General features: G+C 39.9%; 1 protein-coding gene across 3 annotated transcripts in view; it reads left to right on the top strand.

Annotated features, from left to right (window-relative positions):
* Positions 1-19,363, top strand: part of LOC126210584 (zinc finger protein 501-like) — a 299,013-nt gene that overhangs the window by 16,889 nt on the left and 262,761 nt on the right. For 2 of the 3 annotated variants that reach the window (XM_049939851.1, XM_049939853.1), the window contains exon 2: positions 5,268-5,330. The exons of the other annotated variant lie outside the window; for it this stretch is intronic. In XM_049939851.1, the coding sequence (XP_049795808.1) occupies positions 5,268-5,330 (63 nt within the window). The remainder of the gene's footprint in view (positions 1-5,267; positions 5,331-19,363) is intronic. 3 annotated transcript variants of the gene reach the window in all.

Here is a 19,363-nt window from a genome sequence, read left to right as displayed (position 1 = left end):
TCACAGCAGAGTTGGGTGCTCTTCTGGAAGATGACAAATTCACACCTTCCCAGAGGCATAATGAAGAAGGTATCAGGATTCATCAGACCGTGCAACTGTCTGCCACTGTGCCAACATCCAGTGTTGATAGTCCTGTGCCCATTCCAGTGATAGTTGCTGATGTCATCATGTGAACTTTGGCACACACATGGGTCCTTGGCTACAGAGGCCAATTGTTAGGAGTGTTCAGTGCACTGTGTGTTCAGCCACTCTTGTACTCTGCCTATCATTAAAGTCAGATGTTAGTTCTGCCAGAGTTCACCACCTGTCCTGTTTTACCGGTCTGCCCGGTGTACAATGTCCAACATCTGTAATGAGGGGTGGCTGCCAAATCCCACGTAATCTGGACATGTTCCACATTGGTTTTGCCATTTCAGAAATACACATGCTGAGCCTCCGGGCCTTCACAGTCTGCCCTCTGTCAAACTTGGATAGAGTGCATGCCTCCCCATTCTACACACGGATAGCACGCCCACTTTCACTACATGCACCATACGTATGACAGTAGCAGTCATTCCTCCCAGGTGACACTGATATCGCCTGGACAAGTTTATATAGACAGTATGTCAGTGTTCTTAATGTTCGGCTGATCAGTGTAGTTTGGAATAGTTATGAAGACAGGAAGAGGCTTGTACAGGATAGATTAATGAGGAAAACTGTATAAAATCAGATTTTGGACTGAAGACCCCATCATCATTATTTTGAACTCAAAAACGATTGTGTTGTTGTTGTTATGGTCTTCAGTCCTGAGACTGGTTTGATGCAGCTCTCCATGCTACTCTATCCTGTGCAAGCTTCTTCATCTCCCAGTACCTACTGCAGCCTACATCCTTCTGAATCTGCTTAGTGTATTCAACTCTTGGTCTCCCTCTACGATTTTTACCCTACACGCTGCCCTCCAATACTAAATTGGTGATCCCTCGATGTCTCAGAACATGTCCTACCAACCGATCCCTTCTTCTAGACAAGTTGTACCACAAGCTCCTCTTCCCCCCCAATTCTATTCAATACCTCCTCATTAGTTATGTGATCTACCCATCTAATCTTCAGCATTCTTCTGTAGCATCACATTTCAAAAGCTTCTATTCTCTTCTCGTCCAAACTATTTATCGTCCACGTTTCACTTCCATACATGGCTACACTCCATACAAATACTTTCAGAAATGACTACCTGACACTTAAATCTATACTCGATGTTAACACTTTCTCTTCTTCAGAAACACTTTCCTTACATTGCCAGTCTACATTTTATGTCCTCTCTACTTCGACCATCATCAGTTATTTTGCTCCCCAAATAGCAAAACTCCTTTACTACTTTAAGTGTCTCATTTCCTAATCTAATTCCCTCAGCATCACCCGACTTAATTCAACTACATTCCATTATCCTCATTTTGCTTTTGTTGATGTTCACCTTCTATCCTCCTTTCAAGACACTGTCCATTCCATTCAGCTGCTCTTCCAACTCCTTTGCTGTCTCTGACAGAATTACAATGTCATCGGCGAACCTCAAAGTTTTTATTTCTTCTCCATGGATTCTAATACCTACTCCGAACTTTTCTTTTGTTTCCTTTACTGCTTGCTCAACATACAGATTGAATAGCATCGGGGAGAGGCTACAACCCTGTCTCACTCCCTTCGCAACAACTGCTTCTCTTTCATACCCCTCGACTCTTATAACTGCCATCTGGTTTCTGTACAAATTGTAAATAGCCTTTCACTCACTGTAGTTTACCCCTGCCCCCTTCGGAATTTTAAAGAGAGTATTCCAGTCAACATTGTCAAAAGCTTTCTCTAAGTCTACAAATGACAGAAATGTAGGTTTGTCTTTCCTTAATTTATTTTCTAAGATAGGTCGTAGGGTCAGTACTGCCTCACGTGTTCCAACATTTCTACGGAATCCAAACTGATCTTCCCCGAGGTCGGCTTCTACCAGTTTTTCCAATCATCTGTAAAGAATTCGCGTTAGTATTTTGCAGCTGTGACTTATTAAACTGATAGTTCGGTAATTTTCACATCTGTCAACACCTGCTTTCTTTGGGATTGGAATTATTATATTCTTCTTGAAGTCTGAGGGAATTTCGCCTGTCTCGTACGTCTTGCTCACCAGATGGTAGAGTTTTGTCTGGACTGGCTCTCCCAAGGCTGTGAGTAGTTCTAATGGAATGTTGTCTACTCCTGGGGCCTTGTTTTGACAAATATGATTAGAAACCTCAAACTGAATGATCGTCTCCATGCCAGTCAACATTACTTCTAAAAGGCTCACTGATGGATGCAGTATTTATTGACTTCCAAAAAGTGTTCAAATCACTACCATATGACTGGTGATTAAAACAGTACATTGATTTGGGGTATGAAACAGAATTTGTGAATGGATTCAAGGTTTTTTTGTGGGGGAGGGGTGGGATTCTTCATGTTATCTTGGATGGTGTATAATAGATAGAAGTAGAAGCAGCTTCAGTTGTCATAGTGAAGTGTGTGTGTGACATTTCCAATTAATATTACGTATTAATGATCTGATAGATAACATTAATAATAACTTAAGCCATTTTGTAGATGATACAGTTATCAGTAATGAAGTACTGTCTAAAGAAACTGGACAAATATCCTGTCAGATATTAACATATTAATGATCTGATAGATAACATTTGTAATAACTTAAGCCATTTTTTAGATGATACAGTTATCAATAATGAAGTACTGTCTAAAGAAACTGGACAAATATCCTGTCAGATCTTGGTCACATTTACAAAGTGGTGCAAATAATGACAACTCGCTTTCAATGTTCAGAAATGTAAAATTGTGCATTTTTGAAAATAGAAAAGTAGTATCCTATGTCAGAAAATAGTCACAATTAGAACCAGTACTAATACTAATCATCATCATCATCATCACTATTACCAGAGTGAAACAATTTGTGGATATGAAGTGGAACAGTCATGTTGGATCTGTCATAGGTAGAGCAAGCAGCATACATGGGCTCATGGGTGGGATATTAGGAAAATGCAGCCAGTTTACAAACAAAATTGTTTACAAAATGCTTGTGTGCTGTATCATATGTTAGTGGTCTAATATGTGGTACACATTTCCCTCTGTTGCCTTAAGATGTGTTGTATCATCTGAATCTGTCTTTTAGGTGAGTTATGCCACAAGCTCATTAGTATCCATGTAAATTCAGTACCGTTCTATTATTTACTCAATCTACTCATGTAATCTATAGTTTTCTTCAGTAGCATCATTACAGAAGCTTCTATCCTATTCTTATCCACACTGTTTGTCATCCATATTTTGCTTCCAAGCAAGGCTACATTCGAGACAGTCTTTTCAAAAAAGATTTTCTGTTGGTAATATTGTACAGTTTCCAGCCATTACCTGGATCTGTTTGAAATACAAACCTCTCCATTGCCTTCTGCCTTTCCAACATTTCTCTGTCTCCAACATGATCCCGTCTTCTCCTCTCTTTCATATGCAGTCCTTCACTCATTTCAGCCACCTGTCTCTTACTCTTCCTCTCAGTCTTTTTCTCTTCTCTTTCATCTCATGTATTTTTCTGGTTATTGTCTTCTCCAATTGCTTAACATGTCCATACTATCTAATCATGGGTTCCTTTGTCCTATCCTGTAATGCTTCCTCCTTCAGTAATTCCCTGGTCCTCTTATCGCTTAACCTTTCCATCTTTGTCACTCCAATACTTCTACTCCACAACTTCATGTTACTAACTTGTAATTTGCTTTGTTCTCTTTGTTACCCAGGTCTCCAAGGCATTGTCGATTGTATAACCCTTTTACTGGCTTTGAGAGACAGATTTGCTCCATATCCAGCATCCATCACTGTTCCAGAATGGATCATACTGCCCCCCCCCCCCTCCCGTTCTCCAACCTGCACATTTATTTTCTATGGCATTTCTCTCATTCTCCTGTATTAAGCTTCCCAGATACTTGAAACTCACCCTTTCCTCAGTAATTTCCCACTGGATTCTCCAGTTTCCACACTTTGTTCCTAGCTGTTATCATCATTTCACACTTACTTATGCCAAATTTCATTCCTTGTCTTTATATTCCAACTGCTTGTGCACTTCTGTCTCCTTGTTTCTCCAAATCGTGAGCAAACACCACTACTTTTATCTTTCCACCAATTACTTGTGTCAGTCTGACCACGGTCTCATATTTCACAATAAAGAAGAGCAACAATGTGAGTCCACCTTCTTGTCTCAAGCTATTATTCTGTTCCAGTCAATCTGATCTCTCTTCCCCCACTTTGACACAGCTCACAATCCCATTGTACATTTATCTTGTCCTCCATGTAGACTGCTTTTATACTCCTCTTTACTGCAGTATCTTCCGTACTTTGTTTGTACATACACTATCAAATGCTTTTTCAGTATCCAGGAAAGCCACCAGTAGATGTATTCCATAATAGTGGAGTTTCTGTATCTGCCTTACAGCAAAAGTTAGGTCTACTGTGGACCATCTTGCTGAACTCATGTCGTTCTCTCGTCTCTCCTATTTTTTGTCTGACTTTAAGTTTTCAAAACTTTCTGAAAGATCTTTGCAGGAATAGAAGTTAGTAAAGTTTCCATCATTTACGTTTCTATTCATCTCTGAAACATTCATTTCATCGGGAAACTTTACAGTCTGCACTTTATATCCATTTTATTTCTATCATTGTTTGTTATTTTGCTACCCAAATAGCAGATCTCATTTGCTACTTTTAATGTATCATTTCCTAATCTAATACCCTGAGTACAGTGGTTTAATTTGACTGTATTCCATCACCGATGTTTTACTATTATTTATGTCCATCTTATAACGTATTTTTGAGACACTACCCTTTCCACTCAACTGGTATTCCTAGTTCTTTGCTGTCTTTGTTGGAATTACACTGTCAACAGTAATATTTAAATATTTCGACATCTTCACCAACATTCATTTATTTCAAAACTTTCTCCTTGATTACTGTTGTTGCTTGCCCAATATACAGATTGAATAACATGTGTTACAAGCTTCTGCTCTGTGTCACTCTCTTCTCATTTACTGCTTCCTTTTAAAGGCCTTCAACTCTTAGTGTTGCTTCCTGAACTTCTTGATCTCTTTATTTATCCCTGAAGCTTCTGATTTTCGTATAGCATATTCCACTCATCTGTGCTAAAATGGACTCCAAATACAGACCATAATTCTCCACTCCCAAATTTTCATCTATGTAGTTTGTTTACAATTGTATAAATGTTGCAGGATATGGCCCTAGAACAACATGCAAGTTCTGTCTTTGATGTGATGGCCATCAAACAAGAGCCAGTAAGTAATATTAATTTGAACATTTATGTTATTCATTAACATAAGACAGTATAAAGAAATAAACGTAAGAAGCAGCAAGTCTTTTATCAAGAAAGAAGAAAATAAGTCTTTGTGAAAGAATTTATTTCCCAACACAATCACATAGACTTTCAAATATAAATTACTGGCTGCTTTAGATCTTTTGTTACCAAGACTTGCTTCAGTCAATGTGTGTCACTTTTTTGTGATAACATGGTACAAGTTTGACTGCTTTTTAGTGCTATTATTTAAAGTCTTAAAGCTGAAATGTGTGCATCGACATTTCTAATGATTATTGCTTTCCAGTACTTTACCTAAGCCTTGATTCAACAAAGCTGCATTTTATATGTTTTATGGATAGTCAGCCCATGATTCTTTTGCCTTATTGCACTGGCTAGGTGTGTTGTTTTAGAGAATGTTTACCCCTCACATTTAATAACTTCACCACACTCTTGTTGTGTTAGTTTGTAACAGCAGAACTAATATTGATATATAATTTCCCACATTTAATTGATAAAAGTGGAAGTACTTTCATGCATGTTCTGGGGGCCCCTTGCATTTCATATTAATTACTTGATGGACAATATTGAAAGTGCAGTTATCTATAATGGATTATTAACTGGAAAAAAAAGCTGTACAAATATCCAGTCAAATCTTAGTAACATATTCAAAGTGGTGCGAAGAATGGCAACTGGTTTTAAATGTTCAGAAATGTGAAACTGTGCGTTTCACAAAACTGAGAAAAGTGTATGGTATGACTGCAATATCAGTGGGACGCAGTTGGAAACAGTTCACTAATACTAATACCAGTTTATAACAGTTTGTGGGGACATGAAATTGAATAACGTAATAAAACAAGTGGTTCATGTGTGGATACTGCGAAAATGCAATGAGTCTACAAAGAAGATTGTCTACAAAAAATGTGTGACATTTCATAGAATGTTGCTCCAATATATGGTTCACACTTCCCTCTGTTGCCTAAAGAAGTGTGTCAACTGAACTTTTCTTTTAGTCAAGTTGTGCCACAAGTTCTTTTCTCCCCATTGCTTTTCATTGCTTGTTCAGTCTATCTGTGTAACCTACAGTATTCTTTAGTAGCTTCACATTAAAAATGTTTCTGTTCTCTTCTTATCCTCAGTGCTTATTATCTACTTTTCTCTTCCATATAAGGTTACAATCCTCGCAGTCTTTTAACAGAAAAGACTTTATCATCTTGTATAGTGTCCAGTCACTGGTGGCTGGGTCTGTTTCGAACACAAGCTTCTCCATCATCTACTGTCTTCCTACCACCTTTCCACTTTCACCTTGATCCAATCTTCCTCTTTCATTTACACACGGTCCTTCACTCCTTTTAGCAACCTCTTTGTCTTACCCTCCCTTTTCGTCTCATGTACCTTTCTGGGTATTGTCTTCTCCTTCATTTGCTTGACATGCCATAGAATCTAAGCCTCAATTCCTCTTTGCTAGCCTTTATTGGTTCCTCATTCACTAATTCTCTGGTACTCTCATTCCTTAAACTATCCATCTTTGTCACTCTGATACCATTTCTCGAGAATTTAATTCCACTAACTTGTATTTTACTTCTCTTTCTTCTTTTCGTTACCAATGTTTCTGAGGTACATGCCAGGACTGGAACTTAGAATACCTGATACACTATGTGATCAGAAGTATCCGGACACCTGGCTGAAAATGAGTTACAAGTTTGTGGCGCCTTCCATCGGTATTGCTGGAAATCAATATGCTGTTGGCCTTGATGACAGCTTCCACTCCGAGGTGGCGCAGTGGTTAGACACTGGACTCGCATTCAGGAGTACGACGGTTCAATCCCGTGTCCGGCCTTCCTGATTTAGGTTTTCCGTGATTTCCCTAAATCACTCCAGGCCAATCCCGGGATGGTTCCTTTGAAAGGGCACGGCCGACTTCCTTCCCCGTCCTTCCCTAATGCGATGAGACCGATGACCTCGCTGTCTGGTCTCCTTCCCCAAAATAACCAACCAACCAGCTTCCACTCACAGGCATACGTTCAATCAGGTGCTGGAAGGTTTCTTCGGGAATGGCAGCCCATTCTTCAAGGAGTGCTGCACTGAGGACAGGTATCAATGTCCGTCGGTGAGGCCTGGTATGAAGCCAGTGTTCCAAAACATCCCGAAGGTGATCTATAGAATTCAGGTCAGGGCTCAGCGCAGGCCAGTCCATTACAGGGATGTTATTGTCATGTAACCTCTCCGCCACAGGCTGTGCATTATGAACAGCTGCTTGATCATTTTAGAAGATGCAATTGCCATATCTGAAATGCTCTTCAACAGTTTGAAGCAAGAAGGTGCTTAAAACATCAATGTAGGCCATGCAAAACAAAGGGTGCAAGCCCCCTTCATGAAAAACGAGACTACACCATAACACCTCTGCCTCCAAATGTTACTGTTGACACTACACAAGCTGGCAGACGATGTCCACTGGGCATTCGCTATACTCACAACACCCTGCCATCAGAGCGCCACATTGTGTATCGTGATTCGTCACTCCGCACATCAGTTTTTTCCACTGTCCAATGTTTATGCTCCTTATACCAAGCGAGGCATCGTTTGGCATTTATCGATGTAATGTGTGGCTTATGAGCTGCCGCTCGACCACTTAATCCAAGTTTTCTCACCTCCCGCCTAACTGTCATAGTACTTGCAGTGGATCCTGATGCAGTTTGGAATTCCTGTGTGATGGTCTGGATAGATGTCTGCCTATTACACTTTAAGACCCTCTTTAACTGTTGGTGGTCTCTGTCAGTCAACAGACGAGTTTGGCCTGTGTGCTTTTGTGTTGTATGTGTCCCTTCATGTTTCCACTTCACTGTCACATTGGAAACAATGGACGTAGGGATGATTAGGATTGTAGAAATCTCACATACAGACATATGACACAAGTGACACCCGATCACCTGACCATGTTCGAAATCCGTGAGCTCTGCAGAGCTCCCCATTCTGCTCTCTCACAATGTCTAATGACTACTGAGGTCTCCGATATGGAATATCTGGCAGTAGGCGGCAGCACAATGCACCCAATATGAAAAACACATGTTTTGGTGGATGTCTGGATACTTTTGATATCATAGTGTGTATAACTTTTGCTGGTATGAGGGTTATGTTTGCTCCATATCAGGCTTCTAACATGCACACACAGCAGAATGCTTAAGCTTATATCCCCGACTCATTTATTTCTTTGGCATTTCTTTCATTCTCCTGCGTAAAGCTTCCCAGATACATGTAACTCCTCATGTTGCTCAGTTGTTCCCCACTGATTTTTATTCCAGGTGTGACTCTCTCCTTCTTCATGGCTGTCACCATCATTTGACAGTTATTTACACTAAACTCAATCGGATAACCTTGTACTATTTTTTGCTATATGTCCAGTTGCTCCTGCACTTTCTCCTTGTTTCTCCAAATCATGAAATTGTATGTAAACCCAATTGCTTTCATCTTACATTCACCAGTTGTGCTACTCTGATCATTATCTCATCCATCTCAACAGTGAAGAGCAATGAGGAAGATGCACTTTCCTGTCCCAAGCCATACTTGTGTGCAGTCCGTCTGATCTCTCTACTCCCAAGTTCACGCAGCTCACACTCCCATTGTACACGTCTCTTATCCTAAGTATAGTCTGCTTTTCTGCTACTCTGTTCTACAGGTACTTCCATACCTTGTTACTACATACACTATCAAATGCTTTTACAATGTCCACAGAAGTCATCAGCGGATCTGTAGGGCCGCCTACTCCCAGGCTGGAAATCGCTACTGTTGTCAGGATGAAGTCCAAGGAACTTGTGTGGCATCACTATGCACAGTAAAACAGGATTAAATATAGCTTCATTTATTTCTCTGAATGCACATCGTTGCCGTATCTTGGACGGCAGTTGGTGGCTTAGCAAGACAGTAAGGACTCTGCCTCTATAGCCAAGCACAATTGCAAAAGTGTTGCTGGTGAAGAATTTTGTGCGTCAACTGATCTCTCGACTATGTTCTATAAATGTTTGACAGGATTCATGTGGCTGGCCATATCATTCACTTGAATTGTCCACAATGTTTTTCAAACCAATGATGAGCAATTGTGGCTCAGTGACATGGTGCATTGTCATTCATAAAAATTTCATTGTTTGGGAACACGAAGCCCCATGAACGACTGAAAATGACCTCCAAGAATCTGAACGAAACCATTTCCTGTCGATGATTGGTTCAGCTAGACCAGAGGACCCAGTCCATTTCATGTACACACAGCCTATCCTTTATGGAGCCACCACCAGCTTGCACATTGCCTTGTTGACAACTTGGGTCCATGGAATCGTGGGATCTGCACCACACTCGAACCCTACCATCAGCTCTTACCAACTTAAATCAGGACTCATCTGACCTGACCATGGTTTTCCAGTCATCTAGGGTCCAACTGATATAGTTATGAGCCCAGGAGGGGTGCTGCAGTTGGGCTGTTAGTAAAGGCACTCACTTCGGTTGTCTGCAGCTGTAGCCCATTAATGCCAGATTTTCATGCACTGTGCTAACGGATGTGTTTGTCATGTGTCAGACATTTATTTCTATGGTTATTTCATGTAGTGTTGTTTCTCTGTCAGCATTGATAACTCTGTGCAACCATGGCTGCTCAGTTATTAAGTGAAGGCATTTGGCCACTGGATTGTCTGTGCTGAGAGGTAATGCATGGAATTTTGTATTCTCAGCACATTCTTGACACTGTGGATCTCAGAATATTGAATTCCCTAACAATTTCCACACTGGAATGTCCACTGTATTCTAATCAAACTAGCATCACAAGTTGAAAGTCTGTTAATTCTCATTGTGCAGCCATAATGACGTTGGAAGCCTTTCTGCATGAATCACCTGAGTACAAGACACAACTCCATCAATGCCCTGCCCTTTATACCTTGTGTATGTGATACTATTGCCATCTGTATATGTGCATATCGCTCAGTGTAATGCTGCATCAGCCCTGTGCTCATGCTGATAACGTCTAGTGAGCAGTTTGCAGGCTGTAGTGTTAAGGCACGCCCCTTTAGAAACTCTGCTCAGACGTGGCGATGACTACGGCATGTGCGTGTTGTCTCGCACACCAGTCTGGGACTACTCTGTCCCTCCCAGGTCACATCGTGTGTTGTGCCATCAGATGGACCACACTGTCCGATGCCATGAGGTTGTGTCAGAAACTGATCCTGGCTCAACAATTCTGTAGGCCGCCTGACCCAAGCAATGCTGAAGTTTAGAGCAGTTTGAGCACCAGGCTGGAATGGTGTTAGAAGGTCACTGGACTGGACATTGGTGATGGCTAGTACCGAAGGGTGACTTCTATCACCCATGGCTACAGATCGGTGGTCATCTCTTAAGGTGGCAGGAGTATGGCCAGTACTTGAACAGTCTTATAAACTAGATGTTACAATACAGTAATCAGAAAATTGAGTGCGAATGACATGATTGCCATCTATCCTGTTGGTTGACTGCCTCTAGCCTAGCGAGGTGGGGTATTTACGGCATCAAGGGCTAATTCTGATTTTTGACGTCATTCGTCACAACTGAATCAGTTCAGCTTTTTATGATTTGTTAGCATTCTTCTGTTCTGCTACATTTGCTTAACCAGTTTATTTTAGTGTCTTTACTGCTTTGTCAAACCCTTGACAGATGTTGTTATGCCCTCATTAGTGCTTCTTACGCAATGTTATGATAGTAATAGGTGGTCTCCACTTGTCTAACGCTCGCTCAGAAATGTTAATGTCGCACTCTTGGTGAGTGACTAACTGTGTCATAATGTTTATGCCTAGTGGCTGGTTCATGTTGATACTTCCGTGTGCTTGAGCAATGCTGTACTGCTTGGACTTCAAAAATTTCACTCTCCTGTTCCCTTACTGTCTTGATGTGTAACAGATCTTTTCCATATTCATAGTTTTGTTCCTGTGGCTATCTTACAGTGAGAATTAGATATTCTGTGAATGTTTCTGCTCTAAATGCATGTTGTTGTTCTCTCATCCTTCCACCTATTTTGTCCGAATTGGTCTTTCCAAAAGTTTCTCAAAGATCTTTGCACAATGGCTCTTGGTATGGAGGTGAGAAATTACTTTCAAACACTTAAATTTCTCTTTGATTCCAGAAAAAATTTCTCTTTTTCAGAAACACTTTTCTTGAGATTAGAAGTCTGCATTTCATTGCTCTCTTACTCCTACAATTGTTAGTTATTTTGCTGCCCAAGTAGGAGATCTTGTCTACAACCATTACTGTCTTATTTCCTAGCCTATGCCCTCAGTATGACATTGTTAATTAACTATATTCTACCACTTATGTTTTGCTATTATAGATGTTCATCTTATATTTTTGAGGCAGAATCCACTCCTTTCAACTTATGTTTGTAGTTCTTTGCTGTCTCTGTAGGCATACACTGGCAGCAGTAATCTTAAACAGTTTTCATTTTTCATCCCTGAGCATTCATTCATTTTCAAAATATCTTTCTCCTTCTTAAATTAAGAAAATTGTATATTCTCCTAAAAATAAAAGCTCATCTGGATCTGATGGTGTTTCTGACAGCTTACTAAATATTTATCATCATACAATAGGTCCTCTCTTATCTGCAATATGTAATGCATGACTAATTCATGACATTTTTTCAGAGTAATTGAAATATACCATTGTTAAACCCCCCCGTAAGAAAGGTGACAGGGGAGACGTCATTAACTACTGACCTGTTCCTCTACACTATTATCCAAAATTTTTGAGAAGGTGATTTATTGTTCTGTGCAATAGTAATATTCTCAGTACATCACAGTTTGGATTCTAGGAGAGTTTCTCTACTGAGAATACCATTTACATGTTCACTTTCCAAATTTTGCAAACATTAAATTACGGAATAGCACTGGTTGATGTTTTCTGTGACGTATCTAATGCGTTTGACTGTTCGAATCACAGTATTCCACTAGATAAATTGAGGTTTAGTGCAATTCTTGGTACAGCCAATCAATGGATAAAGTCATATCAAACCAAGAGAGTGCAGTTCCTAGTATACAGGGCGTTTCACAGTTCATGTTGCATACTTAGAGTGTTTGCAGGAGATACCTAGTACAGTGAAACCTCTATATAACGTTTTTCAAGGGACCACAAATTCTGAACACTGTATAGAGGAAAACACTATAAAGAGGAAGGCTTCCAAATAATAATTATAGGGCATTACTGAAGATAGGGATACCACTAAAAATCAGCTTTCACAAATGGTGCCATAGATGACATTTTAAATTTTCACAATACCATAATATGGTATTCATTGCAAATGATTAGTTTTTTGTAATTAAAACATGGGGCCTGGTAGGTGGATGGGTGAAAGTAAGTGGATCAGTTCGTACTGTAAAAAGTTATAACAGATTCTTAAGATATGACATCATTGTCCAAAGCTGACAAGTGGTATTCCGTTCTTCAGTTGACGCAATTATAGAATATGAGCCAAATTTTGTTTATGATATACTGCACATATCACATAAAAACACAGTAAGTTGTACAGATTAAAAAAGAATTAGTTACAAAAAAATTCCTTTAATAATAAAATTATGAAATGGAACTTAAATTTGAACAAAACTCAAGGACCTATGCAATCTGAAAATCATATACCTATGGTTTTTTAAAATATTCAAGCAAGCATGTTTGTTTTCTATTTCTCCTTGACTGTAAGGCAATCATTTATTTCATTCTGTCCTCAAGTCTATGGGCCATCATATATCTCCTGAATGTTTCAAAGGCTTCAGCTGCCTTAGTATATGAGGGCACAGGGTCATCTTCCTTGTCACCATCACTTTCACTACCACTATTATTCTCCACGCTTCTCTCTGCAGTCAGCTCCTCAATACTTTGTACTCCTGTGGTTGCCACATTGTCATCCACAGCCACAACGTCCTCAAAAGTGACAGAATCACTGCCTATTAATTCCTGAAACTCTTGCAAATCACTTGCAACATCTTCCACAGGAGCTGCCATCTCGTTCTCAAAGAATCCGCTTTTGTGAAACAGTTTTTAATAGTTTCAGCACTGACTTCCCTCCATGAGTACATAATTAAATTCATTGCCTGTAAAATATTCAGCTTCAGTTGTGAGCTCTGCTGGCTTCTCGGTTTTCTTTGGTCCATCAAATTCAAGGCCTTTTTTACAAGGGCTGTCCTATATTTAACCTTAAGGGCGTGTATTATTCCCAAGTCCAAAGGTTGCAGATGGCTGGTGCAGTTGGGTGGCAGGAATATTACTTTCACATTTCTCAGAAAGGATACGTCTGGTGGATGTGCCACACATCTATCCACAAACAGCAGCACTTTTCTTGTAGCACTCCCTATTTTGGCGACAAATTCTCTGAGAAAACGTAAAAATATATCACTCGTCATCCATGCCTTGGCACTGTTTGTATATTTGCACGGAAATGTGGCCTTGGGAGAGCTAGTCATGACAAAACTCTACCATCTGGTGAGCAAGATGTATGAGACAGGCGAAATACCCACAGACTTCAAGAAGAATATAATAATTCCAATACCAAAGAAAGCAGGTGTTGACAGATGTGAAAATTACCGAACTATCAGTTTAATAAGTCACAGCTGCAAAATACTAACGCGAATTCTTTACAGACGAATGGAAAAACTGGTAGAAGCGGACCTCGGGGAAGATCAGTTTGGATTCCGTAGAAATGTTGGAACACGTGAGGCAATACTAACCTTACGACTTATCTTAGAAGAAAGATTAAGAAAAGGCAAACCTACGTTTATAGCATTTGTAGACTTAGAGAAAGCTTTTGACAACGTTAACTGGAATACTCTCTTTCAAATTCTGAAGGTGGCAGGGATAAAATACAAGGAGCGAAAGGCTATTTACAATTTGTACAGAAACCAGATGGCGGTTATAAGAGTCGAGGGGCATGACAGGGAAGCAGTGGTTGGGAAAGGAGTGAGACAGGGTTGTAGCCTCTCCCCGATGTTATTCAATCTGTATATTGAGCAAGCAGTAAAGGAAACAAAAGAAAAATTCGGAGTAGGTATTAAAATTCATGGAGAAGAAGTAAAAACTTTGAGGTTCGCCGATAACATTGTAATTCTGTCAGAGACAGCAAAGGACTTGGAAGAGCAGTTGAACGGAATGGACAGTGTCTTGAAAGGAGGGTATAAGATGAACATCAACAAAAGCAAAACGAGGATAATGGAATGTAGTCAAATTAAATCGGGTGATGCTGAGGGGATTAGATTAGGAAATGAGACACTTAAAGTAGTAAAGGAGTTTTGCTATTTAGGGAGTAAAATAACTGATGATGGTCGAAGTAGAGAGGATATAAAATGTAGACTGGCAATGGCAAGGAAATCGTTTCTGAAGAAGAGAAATTTGTTAACATCGAGTATAGATTTAAGTGTCAGGAAGTCGTTTCTGAAAGTATTTGTATGGAATGTAGCCATGTATGGAAGTGAAACATGGACGATAACCAGTTTGGACAAGAAGAGAATAGAAGCTTTCGAAATGTGGTGCTACAGAAGAATGCTGAAGATAAGGTGGGTAGATCACGTAACTAATGAGGAGGTATTGAATAGGATTGGGGAGAAGAGAAGTTTGTGGCACAACTTGACTAGAAGAAGGGATCGGTTGGTAGGACATGTTTTGAGGCATCAAGGGATCACAAATTTAGCATTGGAGGGCAGCGTGGAGGGTAAAAATCGTAGAGGGAGACCAAGAGATCAATACACTAAGCAGATTCAGAAGGATGTAGGTTGCAGTAGGTACTGGGAGATAAAGAAGCTTGCACGGGATAGAGTAGCATGGAGAGCTGCATCAAACCAGTCTCAGGACTGAAGACCACAACAACAACAACAACATGTGGAAATGTCGGATTTTTTGGTTTCCCGATAACCAAAGGTTTCAGTTTTTCACTGCTATCGGCGTTTGTACACAACAAAATGGTAAGACGTTTCTTGCTCTTCGTACCGCCACGGCAATTTTCCCCACAAAAAGTAAATGTTTTCTCCAGCATTAAATTGAAAAACATGCCAGTTTCGTCAGTGTTATAAATGTCACGCACTTTGTAGCCATGTATCAGATTAGGGAGAGGCTGCATCCACTGAGTTACAGTTGGTTCATCCACACTTTTACTTTCTCCACATTCTGCTTTGTATACAACACCATGATGCTGCCAAAATTTATCAATCCATCCATTGGATGCCTTAAAATTTTCCATTCCTAACTGCAGTGATATTTGAAGCACCTTCTCCTTCAGAATAGTTCAGTTTATAGGAAAGTTTGCAGCCCATGCTTGCTGAAACCAAGTTGTTAAAACTTCCTCCATTTCATCGTAAGTCGATGGTTTCACACGCATACGTTTCGAATTTCCACAATTCTCAAACCCATCCATTATCGACGATCTGTTTTTCATAGTAGTGTTGAGGGGGCCAGTTCAAACTGCTTCACTAGCTCCACGTGACTCACACCAGGAGATGCCTCCACTTTTTTAATAACAGAAAACTACTCTTCCAGAGAAATGTTCTTCCACTTTTCACTCATGTCCACTGATGAAAGTTTAAGAAAAAAAAAAGTTATATCGAAGACACACTCTCACTAGACACACAAACTGTTTGCTGCTCAGCTCACACACCACCCTATGAATACAAAGCATCGACTGAAATGGCACCAAAAAGATCGCAAGCAGAATGTGCGTCACATGTCATGTGACCAGGTTCTGCCACTGACATATGAAACATGCTGAGCGCAAGCTTTCTGAGCCGGTGCAAATTGTGAATCCACAGAACGGAAAACTGTGTGTCTATATCCAGTCACTTAAACGTTATAAAGGGATAAATAATTGACCAGGGTACCAAAAATATGAGCATTACATGGAGGAAATTGTAATATAGAGGAAACTCAGTAAAGAGGAAAATTTAACATTGTTTATATGGGCTTTTAGATGGGACCGAAAAAAACGGACGTAATATAGAGGAAAACATTATATGGAGGAACATTATAAAGAGGTTTAACTGTAGATAAAGTTCTATGCAGGAACCTATGTCTGAAAATGTCATCCAATGACACTACAGAATGTCAAAGTTACAGGCACCAGTGCCTGTAAATGTGTGTGTATTCGGGGTGATTCCATGATGATGATACAGACTTTCCAGGTGAAGGAGAAGGATAAATGTTTCAATCTCGGGTAAGATCCCTGTCCCAGAAACGAATGGGTTGGAAGTTACAAGCGAGAACTATTTTGATACTTCTGACAATGGAATACATGTACCGGTACAGTTGTTGGTAAGAATGTAGGGTATGCACTATAGCTAAAGTCATCCACGAATTACCGGTCACAACTTCATTGGTAGTGCAAGAAAAATTAATCTTACACCCAACAAATGTAAGAGGACCAGTGAGTAGTTCTTGTTGAGAAACTTGGTTTGGAGTCATATCAAAGCTGCTAACAGTCTTGTACACTGGCATCCTGGACCAAAACGACAAAAAATGTCTGATAAACACGGGCTCTGAAATGCATATCTCAGGAGCTGTGACCACTCGTTCATCTTCCCAGGTGTGAAACACATCTCCTCTATTGAACAAGTGCTCATAGCTCTTAAAGTAAGCATTTTACAGTTCTTGATTACCAGACATTTTTTTCATGTTCTGGTCCATACTACTGCCTCTGAAAGTTGCATACTCTAAATTCTTAACAACAATAATATCGGTACATGCATTCCACTGTCAGAGGTTTCAGAATGGTATTTGCTTATAACTTATGACTCATTTGTTTCCAGTACAATTGATATCTTCTCCATCATCCTTGAAAGTTTGTAACATTATAACAGAATCACCCTGTATATACATAATTTATGGACACCAGTACCTATAACTTTTTTTATGCTCTGTAGTGTCATTGGCTGTTGATTCCAGACATGGGTTGCTATGTAGAACTTAGAAGTGCCCCCTAGATGTCTGTAACATGAAATATGAAACATCCTTGTGTAAACAATCTTCTTCCCAATATACAACAATAAAACAGTTAAAAAAGGGAAAATCCAGGATGGAATGTAACAATATACAAAAAGGATAGTTGCTACTCGCCATATAATGGAGATGATGAGTTGCAGCAAGGTTCAACAAAAGGACTGTTAGAAAGCTAGCATTCAGCCAACAAGGCCTTCGTCAAAAATAGACACCACACACATGCGCGCGTGTGCGCACACACACAGAGTCTCTGGCAGCTGGAGCCAGCTGCAAGAGATCGTGGTCGTGTGTGTGTGTGTGTGTGTGTGTGTGTGTGTGTGTGTGTGTGTGTTTATTTTTGACAAAGGCCTTGTTGGCTGAAAACCAGCTTTTCGACACTCTTTTTATTGTTCCTTTCCGCAACTCAGCATCTCCGCTTCATGGTGAATAAAAAAAGCAGTTCTTTTTGTGGAGTAGTACTACTGTAATCACTCCAAGAATATATACAGCAACAAAAGAATTGGTACACAATGTTCTTAAAACTATCATTGACTGGTTTTGTATAGTGGCCAAGAGAGCTAGCCAAAATTAATGTGCTCTCCAATAAATAAACATTATTTATACTCATAAAAGATGGCTCTGTCACATGGGCTGCGATCCGCGAGTGACAGTGAGTTGCGCACTGATGGGTTGCAGGTATGGGGCACCCGACAGGGCATGGAGAGAAGACGCGAACGTGATGCCAAGAATTGGATTGTGCCGAGGCGAAGGGAACTCGGGCCGAGTAACTAGCAATGGCGGTCAATGGTTGGCCCTTCGCAACTTCCATTGTGAAACTGTCTCTGGTTGGCCGTGTGGTGTATTTTATAGCCAGTTGGTGGAAGAATACTGCTGTGGGGATCAGCAGGCAGGTGATCCGGGGAAGAAGAATTAGTGCCCACGATGGCGGCTCTAATTGCTGTACCTCTAGTATTGGTGCTGTTGCTGTGTGTTGCCGTGACGGATGCTGGAGATACGGTTGACAACAAATGCAGTGTGCCTATGTTGTAGTTGTATTATTCATCTTACGCATCATGCTCTAGTATTGCTGGCAGCTTGGAGATGCAGTAGCCCGGAGTACATGCCTGTGTTGTGTAACAGTGAATACTGTAACTTGTTTTATGTGAATGGTCTCTCTCTTTCGATTTTAAAAAGACACAACATATTCAGTTCTGGATATCTAGAGATACTGCACCAATGATAAGTGTAACATTTGGTGAGAAAATAATAAATAAGTTGGAAACTTCAAAATTGTTTGGAGCTAGAGAATTCAAACTGGAAAACGAACATTTTGGAACTTCTAAAACAACTTAGTTCATCCATATTTGCACTTAGAATCATTGAAAATGTTGGGGAGAGAGAAATCAGTAATGGACATATTTTGCGTATTTTCATTCAGTAACATCATAATGGAATAGTGTTCTGTGGTAACTTTTAGAAAGAAAGTCTTCATTACTCAAAAACATGTGGTAAGTATGATTTGCAGTGCTTACCAATGATCTGCTTGTAGACATCTGTTCAAGGGGTTAATCATTTACAATACATCTTCACTGTATATTTATTCCCTTGCAAGGTTTGTAGTAACAAATTCATTGCAGTTCAAAAGGAATACTGGTGTACATAATTACAATACCAGAAGGAAAAAAGAAGTTATTTGTTCCACATTAAGGCTGTCTTTAGCATTGAAAGGGGTTCACAGGGCTGCAACCAAAATTTTGTATCACCTACCTATACAGTTCCTATTCAGTGAAAGAATTTCTATCAGTGGAATGTGTAAAAGGTGGTGTGTATGAATTACTAAGTCACAACCATGTTAAAAAAAGTCATTGCTTACCCATTGTACAGATGGAATAATGTGGGTTACAAGCTTCTATTCTATCTCATTCCCTTCTCATTTACTGCCTCTTTTTAAAATCCTTCAACTCTCAGGACTGCTTTCTGGAAATATTGTAGATTATCTTTTGATCTCTCTATTTATTCCTGAAATTTCAGAATCCCATATAACATGTTTTGCTTGCCATTGTT

This window comes from Schistocerca nitens, chromosome 10 (assembly GCF_023898315.1).
Source record: "Schistocerca nitens isolate TAMUIC-IGC-003100 chromosome 10, iqSchNite1.1, whole genome shotgun sequence".
Classification (NCBI taxonomy): Eukaryota; Metazoa; Arthropoda; class Insecta; order Orthoptera; family Acrididae; genus Schistocerca; species Schistocerca nitens.
Note: the sequence above shows the minus strand (reverse complement) of the source record. Positions and strands in the feature narration are given on the sequence as shown.